This window comes from Pelecanus crispus, chromosome 8 (assembly GCF_030463565.1).
Source record: "Pelecanus crispus isolate bPelCri1 chromosome 8, bPelCri1.pri, whole genome shotgun sequence".
NCBI lineage: Eukaryota > Metazoa > Chordata > Aves > Pelecaniformes > Pelecanidae > Pelecanus > Pelecanus crispus.
Window position 1 is genome coordinate 40,244,564 of NC_134650.1, and position 15,512 is coordinate 40,260,075.

General features: G+C 35.9%; 1 protein-coding gene across 3 annotated transcripts in view; it reads left to right on the forward strand.

The window, feature by feature from the left end:
* Positions 1-15,512, forward strand: part of CDH8 (cadherin 8) — a 137,287-nt gene that overhangs the window by 86,867 nt on the left and 34,908 nt on the right. The window contains exon 8 of one of the 3 annotated variants that reach the window (XM_075715673.1): positions 11,535-11,588. The exons of 1 other annotated variant lie outside the window; for it this stretch is intronic. In XM_075715673.1, coding sequence (XP_075571788.1) covers positions 11,535-11,588 — 54 coding nt within the window. Of the gene's footprint in view, positions 1-750; positions 762-11,534; positions 11,589-15,512 lie in introns of all 3 variants that reach the window. One more of the 3 variants, XM_075715674.1, reaches the window with a different exon arrangement.

Sequence of the window (15,512 nt, forward strand, 5' to 3'; positions counted from 1 at the left end):
AAGTTCCATTTCTTTTAGTTTTGAAAATTACTTTTTTTTTCAGTGAGTACAGCAGTATAGATTTTGAAGAGATACATGAGTACATTTGTACAGGGTATATAGGGTGAATGTTAAAAAATGTTTAAAAAACCGCAAACCCAAAGTCTTATCTTTAGTTAGCTATATTAAGACAGAAAAAAATAAAGCTATGCTATTGTGCAAGTAAATTGTAGACTCAACCCAGAAGTTCCTAACACTGAGTGGTACTATGTTTCAGTACCATAAATGATTAAGCATATGGGTAATGTTGCATGAAAGTAGTCCTATTTGATACATATGAATAAATTTACTCATATACAGCTATAGCCAAGAACGTGGATTGTTCAGATCTGCAGAACTATTGTGCCTGATCTGTACACCTAAGTCATTGGGAGCCAGGAGTGTCACCCTGTCTGGGAATATGGGTCCTAGATTTTAATCAAGAAGAATTCTTGATTAATTTGGAATTGTAAGCGCTGCTGACAGGATCACATATGACAATTATTATTAATATTAGCACTGTGTTTTGGACTATACATTTGACATAAACATATTGTAGCAAAAGAACAGATTCAGAACGTAGGTCTGTCATCCCATGTTGTCATGTTAACTGAAATACAAACTGTGAAAATATTTCTGCTGACCTATCTATTCTGCAATGAATGTATATGCATAATTCCCATATGTGCGTACACACTTGACACATTGTTGTAAGAATATCTGTCTTCAGAGCCCAATGATCAGTGCTGCTGATTCTTGCATGTAGAAAATAGGGTGATGCTCTTTTTTAAAGGATATAGTATTATGATATAGAACTTTTAATGCTCAGTTTTGTAATACTGTAGCTATGAACATAATGAATGGGAGGACAAAAATATGCTTATTTTGCCCATTTTTATTGTCCAATATTTTTCTGCGGTACTTGTTTTCAAAAACAAACGTTAGGAATCTGTGACAGGTAACTGCAATGGCATACACAAATGAGAAAGATAGGTCTGAGTATAAACTAAGCTCTCAACTTCTAACCCCTGTAAATGGTATTCATATGACCTACCTTAATAATTTGTGTATTTCATTACCAGTAGTGCCAACAGTGCCCAGTTAATTACTGTTAAATCTTGCAGGCAAACACTACTTTGATAAATTAGCAAGAAAACTTTCTGCTTGCAGGAAAGCCAAGCTGACACAGGGAATCAAACTCCATAAGGAAAGAAAGTAAGCTCTGAGGAATGTCAGATCATAAGATTTACCAATGCCATGGGAAGCAGAAACATTAATTTGTGATCCAAAGTTTTCAGACATTGGAATAGTAAGATATAAAGTGAAGTAATTTTACCTTTTTGTTTCCTCCAACGAGTCAACAAAGAACAAAATAAAAATAATTTTTCAAGAAACTCCTCCAATTCATTTTTTGATCTCCCTTATGCATGTGTGTCAGAGCAAAGTTAACAGAAGTGCACTTTACTAAGCCACATCAGAATCAAGTCTGCCTGTTGCATCTTCAGATTTTTAAAACATAATTATACTCAAGAATTTTGTAAGAAATCAGCCTTGTCACTAGACTTTATGGGAGCCTCAGCATCTATCACTATTGTAAAATTGCCTCTTATCAGGCTGGCTATGAAAATAATAATGGCAATCTTGTTCTAAGCATTTGCATTCCTGCTGATGGCTTATTTTTGCATTCCTAATATAATTATTTGACATTTACATAAAACAAGAGCTTAATTTCATAGACTACTGTCTTTGCTTATTTAAGATAAATTATTTTTAAACTCCTTATGCAGAAACTAAATGTGTTCATAGAACTGTCATGCAGGGTAAAATGGGCATTTTTAGATTTTTTTCCAACACAGTAATAAGCAAAATCTCGGTTATAAAATAACAGAAATCTGTTGGAGGCAGACACAAGCAGCAAATAAAAATATAAACCATGTCATTACGATGCTTTCACTGACGGTAATATTAATGGACTGCTGATCTCTCCCATAAAAATAAATATGTCAGCATCATTTGTACAGGAGCATTTTCTCTTCCTTCGCTAGCTGCTTTCCAGGTTCAGTTCAAGGCTCACCTCTCTTCCTATGGGGCAACGACCAGACCGTTTCATTGCCATTATACTTGCTTACTAATCATAAGCCATGATCTTGTTTTTTTTTTTTTTTTTTTTTCTTGATTCCCAGCATGGTAGATCCTAAATATACCCTGATTTATCAACACTTTCATAGACAAACACCAAGTTTTGCCAAAACATAAATCACTATTTCAGAACTCGGTGCTGGTAAGTTACCTGCAGCTAAATTTGTGCTTTAAGCACAGGTGATTTTGGCAGTTTTCTGTTGTCATCATGACAAAGTTATTCTTTTGTATCATCCCTCAGCCACTGCCTCGGATGGGAATCTTCCATGACAAGATTGGTCTGGCTGAATTGAGCATAACTGCTGCATTTTCACCTGGCTTGAAGATGACGATTTTTAGATTCAGACTGGCTGATCTCTTTGAAAGCAATCAGATTTAGAATGTGTGTGGATAATTTTAAACATGCTACTTCTTTTTAATCTGAGTGCCCCAAAATGTGAACTTAACCCTTTCATGTCTAGCACAACTAGGAGTAGAAACACAAAAGCATGAGCCAGTGGGGACTGTGACCCTTTTCTGTAAATACTTAACAGGCAAAAGGCCAGTTTGGGTTGGTTGGGTTGTTTTTTTTTAAGGACATTTTCTTTTTCTATTCATAGGCAAGTGTCTGGCTAGTTCTAATTCAGAACCAATTCAAGCTATTGGTGACAAATAGTATAACCAGCATATTCTGAGACCTGCGCAAAATGAGACATTTTGGAGGGTGACATTTCCCTCCGTTCACTTCCCCATCACTAGCAGACTCTTTCCAGCCTCTGTGAAGGAGTTTCTAGTTGTCTGCAGCCTTTCTTCTTGGGTGGTTAAACTAGCTAGACTGACTAAGGAAAAGTTGCCCTGAGTGGCTTTCCCTCAGACAGTTGCCCAAACTTTAGTATTGCCTTTATGTTCTGGTTCTCAAAATATGTGGACAAGTTGCATATAGTTTTATGCCTCCTGTTTAAATCACAATAACTACTTTGGATATGGTTTGCATGCCCCCTAGAGATAATTATTCAAATATCTCATCCATCTGAATCTTTTTTTGGTTACTAAAGATGAAACAATGCAAAGAGCGATCAGTGAAAAAGACTGGACTGAAAGTGATTAACGTGGTACAGGTGATATTTAGGTGACAGTTTCAGTATTTCAGATTTAGTTATACATTTTCCATGAATTCAGTGAAAAAACAGTTGATAAATTCCTTCTGCAGCTTTGATCCTCTCAACTGCTACCTCTAAATCTGTCTACTCTTAAATGTTCTATTCCTTTTGCATATTTTTTTCTATTGTATGATTTCTTATACGTCTTTCTTATATTGTCAAATTAATTTTTGCTTCTTTGTTGTTCAACTTTTTTCCTTTCTGGTCATGTAGTGACTCCTCTATATTGATGAATTCTGTCACATGGATGTTTAAGACAAGAGAATATTGTGAAGAACTTTGACCTCTTTGAAAGATCACTCTGAAATACAGGCTTAGGATTCGCAGAAGAAATATCTGTATTAACACTCATGGCAAGAGGGATACTGAAAGTTGTTGCACCTATGAATTGGTTCTTAAATTTTCTTTCTACATTGCCATATATCCAAGTTTACTCTGCTGAATGAGTCAGGAGCAGGAACATCTAGATGATTGCAGGCTAGAGGAAGCAGGCTCGCTGGTGAAATGACCTTTCCCTGAGAACGTACCTTTTGGGCTGTGGATATAAAAGGTGAACTTTGTTTTCTGTCACTGACTCTGGACTTCAAATACTGGGCTAATGAGATTTCTCGTTGTTTTGTTGTGTAGTTGAGACTTAGGTGAGCTTAAAATTGTATCCCAAGGTTGGGAGGTTTATTTTAGCTAGATGCTTGAGACAACAGGGATGGATATAGCCTTGCTTTGTAAGTCAGGGCTGATTATGCTGCTCATATGTTTGGGCTCTCTGGAGCTCTGCCCTGAGCATGAAAGGAATCTGGGGGCATGTGCAAGTATTCTCCGAGAGCCTGAATTGCAGTGCAGTAAGAATGAATGATTAACTTACAGACATTTCTTTTGGTGCTTCTTTTTTGTATGTACAAAGGCTCATCACATCTTTGGTTCTTTGGTACTTTTTTGAAATGGAATTTTCTGCCATTCAGTAAAATCCAGTAAAGTCAGGATCCTAATAGTCATACGTGACCCCATTCATCTGAACACACAAATACATTTTTTAGTTTGTATAAGTTACAATTATAGCTATAACTACTGTTCACATTGACACGCTTGTGTTGCTTGCATTAACTGGTTAGCAATTTTGCTGGGCAGTGAAGCAGAGCAGAGTTCAGGCGGGGCTAACCTCCCCGGTATTCTCTCAGTTTCTTGTACAGGTTTTGCAGTATTTACCGAGTTATGTGTTGTCAATGCTACTCAGCTACTAAAAGAAAATCAGCTAGCCATGATTTATTTATTAGAATATTTTTGCCACAGTTTGCACAGATTCTGAGTGGAATTCAGAATCAGCGATCATTCCAGCTATCAGAGTGTCATACATGTATAAGGCATAAAATAATTAAACTGTCTTCTTTCTGCCTCCAGCTCCATGGATTTCCATTTCCATCTTCTAATGGCTGTAACAGCCACATTGCAGATATTTCCCTAGTATCTTTACTGTGTGTCTCATTAATACTAAGGAAATGCCCTATACTTCAGTCCTGGCTGGTTAATTGATATAACAAAAGCGGTAATAAATGGAGAACTAACATAGTTTGAAACCAAAGCAAAGATGTATCTCAGAGAAGCTGTTTTAACTTAGGCAAGAAGTCTATTAGTAACATAATTCAACTGCACAACATTCCTCCAATTTAAATATGAAATCCTGATATTTGCATATTCATCCCTCCTAAACTGTAGCTACGATCTGCTTGAGATACAGGACTCTAGTGAATTATTTGAAAACAAAAAGTATACTGTAATGCATTCACTATTAGCAATGCTTATCTGGAATTCTCTTTTAAAAAGTGAGGTAATACTTTTCTCAAGAATACGTGTGTTACATGGTAGAAATTCATTGAATGATACCATAGATTTCAACAAGAAAGAACTTCTGAACATACTCCAGTTGGCAGCCTCTGAGGTTTGTGAACAACATACCAACAAATAACAAACCATGGCTCATAAACTTTGAAGACAACTAAATGATGATACCTTTAAGTCCCCAAGCTTTCTTTCACCTGACATAACATTGAGTGGACTACTCAAGATTTATATTTTCTTCCTAGCCCTCTTATGACCATGTGCAGCACTGGATTCTTCAGACTGCATTCAGGTCAAATCTCAGCTACCATTTGTGAGGTACTACCATGAGTATATTCAAGCATAGGCAGGTTCTTTTATAGTTAGCATAGACTCAAGCCTTTTCAGATATACTGGGAAATACAGAGATGAAGTGTGCATCCGTTTGCTCCGTTGTGTCAGGTTACAAGACGGCTCTTCTAAAACTTCTCCCTCTTCTCACACTGTGCGTCACACGCAGAGGCATGCAACAAATCAGTCCGCTGGGGAATTCCAAAGCCAGTGCAGGACTGCCTAGGAGAGGATATTTCTCTTAGCCTAGAGCAATGCTTTTAGCCAAGTTTTAAATCTCTGAATGAAGGGTTTTAATGGAATTTCTGTTTTCCTTATTCTCCAGGCACTGCAGTCATGGAGTTATTATTTTCACTTTGATTGACTACTTTATCAAATGATTCTTGGTATTCAGCTTCACTTGCGAAACAAAAAGCATGCCAGTGGCTAGCTAAGCCCCCCGCCCAAGTACTTGGCAAAGTACCAGAGCTGCCACAACTAGTAGAAATTCTCATGAATTATTAGTCAAAGCAGTAGATGAAAATATAGACAAGATCTTGAAATGTAAACGGTGATTTGACCACAATAAATATTTTCCAGGCATAGAGCTTAGGAATCTCAAGGACAAAGCTGTGGGCTCTATCTGACAAAGGTAATTACCCATACCAACTGCATTCTTTAGAAATGAAGAAGTATGAGGCAATTTTATCACCTAATGGGAAAGGGCGTAAAGCCAGAAAGACTCTTTATGGTTTACCAAGAATATAAATACAATAATTGAATCATCACCCGGCACATGGTCTACTGAAGTTATCTATATTGTATATTCCTTTAAAAAATACAAGGACACTAATTAAAAAAGGAGAGACATAATTACTCTTCAGAATAAGCCTTCAGCTACAATGTACTTTTTAATGCCATGAATACTTTTCCTCATGCTTTCATTTATTTAATTTTGTTTAGCCTTTTATTGTAAAAATGACTATAGGCATTATTAGCAATAATTCTAAAATTTGAGGGAGTTACTTTGGTGCATCATATAATTACCTCTAACTTAGGGCTGAGTAAATTTCAGTAAGTTTTAGAAAGAGAAGGAAATAAGCCTTTATGGAGGTTTAAAAAGGAGAGGCTCAGGAATACGAACGTTTTTCGCTTGACCCTTTTTTCTGTGGCTTAGTGGAACTCAAACTAGATAATCCATCACTTTTGCACAGAAACACAGATTTAGTAAGGTAGTTTTTATTCATTTGCACATAAACACAGGGTTACACAGAACTCCATGGATTCTAATGGGTCGCAGAGCATTTGCCATTGGCCAGTGGAGGGCTGGTAAAGCTGGTTTGCAGCTCGCAGCTGTGAAAGTGCAGTCAGACGTGCCGCAAACTTTCCCCTTGGTGTTTTTCACAGCTCAAGAAGAGCAGGAGAGGTGATCCACATGGAGAATAGCATGGGAGTGGCCATATTATGAAGAAATATGAATGGGAATGGAGTGTACTTACGAAACAATCTCTACATAAAATGGTCTCAGTAGTTCATGAGCAAGCATTAAAATTCAGGTATGAGATGCTGAATAGAAGCTAGCAACCTCTGATTTCAGAGGAAAGCATGTAAGGCAGCTGTGAAGACAGCACCTGAGTAACTCAGCGTAAAACAAGTCAGAGGAGGTAATAAACATAATTATGGCAAGGAAAAGGAGAGACATTTGCATTAACTTCTTTTATTTCTGGTTTCAGGGCATTATAAAGCCAGACTAGACATCTTAGTTCTAGATTTGCAAATGTTGATTTCACAAAAACATACTGGAATTGAGAAGACTGTTCAAAGCTTAAAACACAAAAGCTTAGGATACTAGGTGGTGGTTTAGAAGGGAATAAGGCTTTCTGGGGCACAAAACAGATAAGGATTCAAGTAAGGAATACAAGGGTCGTTAGTGAAAACATACTTGACTAATTCAGGTGAAGTATGTTTGTTAATTACTTTCAGAAAACTGGAGGCATGGTTAAACTGACAATATACATATCATATAGCAAAATGAGCGCATTGTTAAACTGAACAAGTAACAATTGGCCATCAGCACTTTGAACATTTGAATTAGAATTTCTGAAGACAATATGATTAATCTTAAAAATACAGTATAGTATTCATCTAGTTTGATAAGCTGAATTCATCTGCTTCTAAGCAGAATGTGACTATCTAAAATCTCCACTCTTTTTTCTGTAAGGCAGAAGCATGAGAGTAGGTCAGAGTAGAGGTTTGTAACTGAGTACCGTTTTAGTCAATCTGTAAGCACATTTCTTTCTAGAATAAACTCTACTCAGAGTAGCATGCTTTGAGCTTCTAGTAAAGTTGCTGGATAGCAAAGAATGACAGTGTTTTCTGGCTGAAAAACAGGAGAGAATTTTTTTAAAGGTATTTATGGAGATGCTAGGGAGATCTTTTTGCTTATTGCTGAAGGCATGCAAGTAAGAATGGTTTGATGCTAAACTCCTAGAACCTGATTCAAATTCAGCACATCCAGCAATATTTTATCTGTGAAGGAAACATAAGAGTAATTAAATTGCACTGTTAAGAAAATCAGTCCCGGAAAGGAATATGAACTCTAAAAATAATGACATTTAAATAGTTCTATAATAAATTCTTGTTTAATAAAATTTTTTATTAAAGCATTTTGATGTTTTGTCTATCAGTAAGGGAGGGATTTCATTTGAGCTATTAATTATTTTATTTCAATCATGAAATCATTTAAAATGAAAAAATCAAAATATTCCAGACATCTTGTCCTCAGTCAGTCTGCTTATTGTTATTATTATTGCTGCTAGTCATTATAAAATTTCATAGCTAATTATAATTGACAATAAGACCTTGCATATCTAACTCAATATTTTATAACATTTTAATATGCATGATGTATTAGCATATTAACCATGGAATTGCTCTAAAGCGTGGGCCAGATTCCCGACTGTTTTATGCTAGCGCAACACCCTTGATTAAGCTGGAATTGAGCAACACAGCAGCAAATCATGCCCTGGTACCTTTGTTGTGTCTTAAAACTTTCCTTCAATCAATTTTCTTCCTGCCTGTTCACTGGTTTATTTTATAAGGCAAATCTTTTTCTGTCACTTAATGGCACCATATTATTTTCTGGAAATTTTTTCTCATTGTTATATTTAGAAATTAAAACCTGTTACTTCCTCACAATGATTAAGGCATTACACTGCCCCAGAAAATCTGAAATCGTAATTAGGTTTGTGGTGCTGTGACCCACAAGAAGTAAAGATCCAGCAGCGTTTCATCACGCTGTTATTATTGTTAGTGTGTATAATAAAGGTGACAGAAAGATGTGGTTCCCTGTTTTCCTAACTCTTTTTTCCTTCTTATTGGTAGCTGCCACAGGGAAGTGGAAAAAACTTTTTTCAAAAGCTTTTAGTACACTCTGACTTTTGCTAAAATGATGGGTTTGTAGAATAGTGCTTCCTAGTTGTAGATGCTTCCAGAGATTACAAATGTAGTTTTGCTATTGCTTATTCTTGAAGTTAGGTATAATTTTTTCCTTTTTTTTTTTCTTAATTTGCACTGATTTTTTTTCAAAAAATGTAACTGTATAACTTCAAACATTTCTGCCTTGCCTTTCTTTATAGGTCCCCTGCTAATAGTTGCTAAAACTTAAACCCTATTTTTAATTTTTTGCACTCATAACAATTCACCACTGAAATACATAACACAACTCATTTATGAAAGTGACATAACTGAAAACTGCATCCTGACTTGCATCCTTGTTAGAGATAAATAAGGCTCAATAACACAGTACTGTATCAGAAATACAGGTTGTTTTCCACCACCATTTGTTTCAGTTTGGTCTCTGGATAGATGTGTGGGTGGAAGGATGTTGACAGTGTACTTTTTTTTATATTTTTTTCCCCCTTAAGGATTTACTTCGGATCTGTGAATAACCCAGAATTGTTTTCATTGTCATAAACCTGACATGACTATAGCAGCTTCCAATACAACCCGCTCAAGCAGCTATACTAATAATTTATTTTGAATTATGTATTTGTTTACTCATATTGATGTGTCACATGTATCTTGATTATGTGTCACTATGAATATAAAGCTCACTGTGGTCAAAATTAGATATGCAGAAGAACAGTCTCTAAGGACATGCTGTTTGCATCCAGAGCTTCTGACAAGAGACAAGTACCCATAATTGCTATTCAAATATTGAAAAGGTGCTACAGTTTCTGATTAGGATGCCCCTTCTAACTCTTTTCAGGCTTCATCCCATCCCTTTGTTCCCCCTGCTTTAGAGCCCCTTTCTCTCTCCTAGTGCATATCCCATGCAGTCTAATCACTCGTTTATGCAATATGTAGGTTACATGCACTGAGCAATCGTGTGTTACCTAGTACATCTAGTATCTACTATACCTTCTAGCATTTGCTTTTTGGAGCCCATGAAAATGAATAGGAAGTGGTGAAACTAAGGTGGATTTTTCAAAACACAAACGTCGTGATTAAAGGGAAACCACCGTTCACAGTGATCTGTAATAACCAGAAACCCTTGAGTTTCTGGGTGGTTTGGTTTTTGGGAGGGCGGTGCGAGGGGTGGGGGTTGCCTATGCTTCCCATTGCCCTCCAGCTCTGAGGTGGATATGAATTGGTTTCAGCATCTTCTGCTCCCTCAAGGACAAAATTACAGCTCGCTACCGTGGTCCCTGGTTCTCAATCACATTGCAGCAGCAGATAACTTTTCCTCTCTTACCGTGCATGGCTAAATTTAAACAGAACAGTGTCTTTTGATTTTCCCTTATAAGCAGGGTTATGGTAGAAGAGACCCTCTTCAGAGCTGTAAACTACATTTGAGGGGATGTTTTGCTTTTCCAATCTAGTTTTGCCTTTCCAAGGACTTTTGATGTATCTGTGCATTCAGACAAGACAATACCATGCATATACACCAAACAAAATATGATACTACTGCAAAAAATTACAAACATTTCCCAGTTTTGCAAATGGATCTTTCAGTCCACAGAGGATCAGAGGTAATTACAGAGTATCTATTTGTTAGGCTGCTGAATAACTGTACAGCTTAATGGTATGAAAAATAACAGAGGTTGCATTTGAATGTCAAATTATAGCCTGCCCTCAGATAAGCAAAACAGGAGCTGATTCCATCAATATGTATTGTATCTGTATGAAAAGAATATACTAAATTTTTAAAAATATAGTTTGGTTATCAAGTTTTATAAATCAGTGTTGATACTTCGAAGTTAACAAAGTACCCAGTTTAAGTCCCTGTTTTAATTTAAATTATATTTGCATTTTAAATCTTAAATTATTTTAAATGTAGGAAAGAGGTAAAATATAATGTTAAGGACAAGGACTAGGTTAAATTCCAGAATAGAATAGATCTGACTAACTTCAGTAGAAACTGAATCAGGCCTTGAAGTGAAAGAGAGAAGTGCATACCAACACAGTCTGTTTACATTACTTCGCTACTACAATGGCAAGCAAGGAACTCAGCGCAGGCTTAGGTGGAACGTCACTGATTGTCACTGATTTGGTTGGACTCAATGATCTTAAGGGTTTTGTCCAACCTAAATGATTCTATGATTAAAATAAATGATCTATTTGGTCTTTTTGCAGGCATGTTTCATTTTTCTGCAAATTGTAGGTAATTGATTCAAAATTCATACCGCTTCTCGGCTATATTAAACAATTTTTGTGTCTTGCATGCACTAATGTGAAAAAACCAGAAAACCCCACAGAATATAAAGTGAGTGAAAACTTTGTCTGAACAGGGCCTGAAGAATATGGCTTTATTTCGTTAATGTTTTCTGCCATGGTTTCTGCATCTGTCACAGAAGTTTTACTCTTTCTTTTTTCTTTTGGTATTATCAGCAACCTGAAAGTATCATCTGTCCTTTAGTCCCAAGCTACACATCTTATGTATTGATTAAAGGTAGGTATGTGGCCTTAGTCACCTCTTTACAGATGGAGTCGCTGAACTTGGGAAACTTCTTTACTACAAATTCAGCTTTGAAGTCAAGGACTTGAAAATGTAGTCTGTCCTCAGTTTCTCCTCCTCCTTGTCCTCCTTTCCAGGATACGCAGTTGAAATACACTCCTTGCGCTCCACCTGGTTAGCGGCTATGTATGGTTGTTCTGCATTTGTCCATGCCTGTGGAAGCATGCATTTTGCAAGAGCTGACATCTTTTTCATGGCAATGAGAGGTAGAAAAGTGGACAAAAATGAAGGAGGTTGGAAGATATTGAGCAAGTCCTTGGTTAAACTTGTGACAGTCTATCCATGAGGAAGTAAAAATAGAACGTAACATAGTTTTGCTCTTCACTTGTTCATCTTTCTTCTGGAGACAGTAATAAAATAAACTGAGTGATCTACTGAAAGGAGACAAAACTTTTCAACTCTATTATTATTTTTCTCCAAAAGAATCACTTAGGGAACAAACCCGAGAAATATGTTTCACATCTTTTTCTTTCTGCCTACCTCCCACACACATGTACAAGCAGAGACTCGCCACAATCTGTACTCCTCTAATATGTTCCAGTCTGCTGAAATAAATGTAAATGGAACATTAATTTTGAAGCAGTGTTTGTTTCTTGTCTTAGCAACTTGTACAGAAGCCTTTCTGCTATGCACTAATATGTTTCTATTATTTTATATATATTCCACAACTCAGCCTTTAAAAATACAAGAATTTCAGGGGGGGATCTAAATCTTCATGATGACCAGTCCTGTTTGGTTTTTTGTTGTTGTTGTTGCTCAAATTGTATCCTAATTCAGAAATAGCTTACGTTCTGTTATTTTTAACAGAAATGGTGCCAGTTACTGATGCCTTTTCCTGACAATTTCCGCGGCAGTTTCAGGCACTCGGTGTCTCTTGAATCAGACCATTACATAACACTTCAGAGAAATGAACTCAGGATTTGCTGCAGTATGTGATTCCTATAGTTAAACTTCAACACAAATAGCATCTCTGTTTCTCAGGATTCTTGAAGTTAGATTTGTCAGTTTTATATGGCAAAAAAATTGTTATAAGCTGTGGTGTTATACAGGTAAAGGATTGCACAAAAAAACCGGCAACATAAACCCTAACAGGAGAAATAAACTTGTCCTGCATGTAGATTATCTTCGTAAAGTAATCAGGTAAAACTTTGATAAAGACATGGGGAATGGATCTGTTAAAATACAACTTAATAAGTTTGAAATATAAGGGATGTAAAACAAGTGCTGTTGTTTTTATTAAGTCAGTGATTCAGATTTTATTTTGATTTCTCTGTTAGAACTAAGACTTCCTCTACTTCTAATTTAAAATATTATTATAGTAGAAATTTCACTGAATCAGAGAAGCATGAAATAACCACTTCCAAGCCATGTGGTGATGACAATAATAATAAAAGATGTGTTATTTTCTAGGAGTCTACTTTCTATTCAGGTACTTAATTGTAGTTAAAATGCAAGACAGCTTATGATTTTTTAAAGAGAACCTTGAAGTGATTTTGGATGATTTAATTAAATAAAGGAAAACTAGATTAAACCGGATTTCTTTGGGTTAAACAAATTACAAACTTCATTTTGCAGAGCAAATAATTCTCTTTCTTAAAGACCACTACTCTTTAAGGCCACTTGTATGTGTATCTGTGAAGGAAAGACAGTGGAGAAGTGTTTTAAGCATGTTTATGAAGTGTTTAAGCGTTTATGGAAGTTGAATAGCTGCATTATATTCTGCTAGTTATGGCACAAGACCAAAAATTTCATTCATAAGCTCTAGTTACTCCTAGTATTACTTGCTGCATGGAGTAACAATGTTAACAATGCTTAGTGCTTTGCTTACATGTTTCCAATGATGCACGCACATCTCAGATGTGTAGGGTTTTTCCAGGAAGGAAGAAATGTGGTCATCACAATAAGAACTAGCGTGCGTCTGTAGCCTCCAAACGATCAGGTTTGGAGACACTAAATGGCTGGATAATGGGATTTTTTAGATTTTAGTTTATCTCATCTACCTCTTCATTTTTGTATCAAACTCTGCAGCTTTTTTTAATCCTGAGTAAGTTTCAATGGGTATGTTACTCCAATATGATTACCAGCAAGGTGTGTATTTCAAGCATCTCATGTTCCAATAGAATCTTGAGAACTCAGGAGAAAAGCAGAAGAGCTTTTTAGGTGCTTATTATAAGCTTATTTCTTGTAAACCTTTCAATATGCATTTCTAAACTCAGCTAGACTTCCCATCATTTTTGGAAATTTATTTATTATCACTAGTAAGTTCCACAAGTTATTTTTCCATTGAGTCATCCTTTCCTTGTATTTGTTTAGAAGTTCCTTTCTTTGCGTGTGTGCTGTGCTCATCTACAGCAGACTACTGGATCTGTGGGCAGTAATTGAGACTTCAGCAGAGACATAAAAGAGCTGTACTTCTAGGAAATTATGTACACAATTTGCATATGTGTTTCTTATAGCTACATGCTGTGCTGTGGCAGTGGTGTCCACAGATGACCAGCTGAATGTATTTGAAATTAAAAACTAAGTCCTTCTGTGCAGCCTTACTCTGAAGAGTTCTGGTAAACTAGACTAGTGAAAATCTTCACAATATTTTTTAATCTTGCACCTCAGTGTGCTAAATTTTCAAACCAAACCATTGCTTCTCAATTGACAGTCCTAATGATATATTTGTATTGCAAGAGTCAAGGTAGGTCTTTTTAAACTGTGCATCACAATAAATACAAGTGATGAAGCTTTTACAAATTCGGTTAGTTCCTTAGAGAGAGAGAGAGTGTCTAACTTTACAGGCATGATTTTGCATAAAATAATGGATTGGAACTTAAGCAATCAGTCTTACTATCTACCTGGTACATGCAAGAAGACTGTGTCTCCCTTAATTCTGTTGACTGGGTGGTTCATTGGGGAAAAAATCCCAAACCAAACAAAAAACCCCCCAGTAATTAAAATCCAGTTTTCTCACTAGTTTAAAAAGAACTGACTCTCCATTCATACAAATGAGGAAAAGTTCTGAACATTCAATACTAATAAGTATGAAGGCCAACTGTATGAAGGACAGTTGCCCATGCAGATGTAACGCTTTGTGTACTCTGTGGATCAGAGTGGATCCATTTCAACCACTTTCTACTTTTAGTTCAAGGATATTGGCCGTTGCTAACAGTGATGGATTTAAACTTGAGAGGGAGATCCTCTGTGTACATATTTTACCACTGAGAAGTTTGCAGACATTAGATGTGTGAAAATGGACAGATGAAACTATTTTATCTTGACAGTGTTTTCATCCACGAGTGAAATCTGGATATGCTTAGTGAGAATTCATTAATTTGTTTGAATAGGTATGCTTAGGGTGATTTTTATTTACAGGGAAGACACTTAGCATAAATTGAAATTTCATTGAAAAGTTTGCAGTGACAAAATAATGCAATGTATTCAGTGTGGTGGGCAGTACAAGCAGTAGATAAAATTCCCTCTCCATCTCTCTCTCTCTCTCTTTTTCTCTCTTCCTCCACAATAAATTTCATCATAGTCACAAGAATCCTAATAGGCGGTGGATAGATGTCCTTGTTTGGAGATTTCCAAACCAGTTGGGTCTCTCTTGTGTTTAGTAAATTAATTTTTTAAATGAATTCTCATCAAGTTTCTGATTATAATTTCTTTAAATTTAATGTTTGTGTTTCTGATGAAAGACAAACATTTTGGGGGCAGTCACAAGGGACATGAATAATTTCTTTAGAAGCTTATCTAATTAATTACATTTCTCTGTAATGTCTTTAAAATTTGAACTACCATCATTTAATTAATTTAGATAAAAGTAAATCTTTAGTGTTTAAATATGACACTAGTGCTGAGAATTCTGATAACCTCAAGATTCATTGTCTGTGTTTTTATCAAGCTAAGATAAAAAAATGCGTTTAAAATGTTTGGCATTCATGATTTGCATATTAACTTTTATTTGATTTCAAATACATTATTATTTCATGGCGTAAGTGTTCACCTCACCTGTTAATGAGTAAGATCATATGATGCAAAATGGACATAAATATTACTCTTACAATATT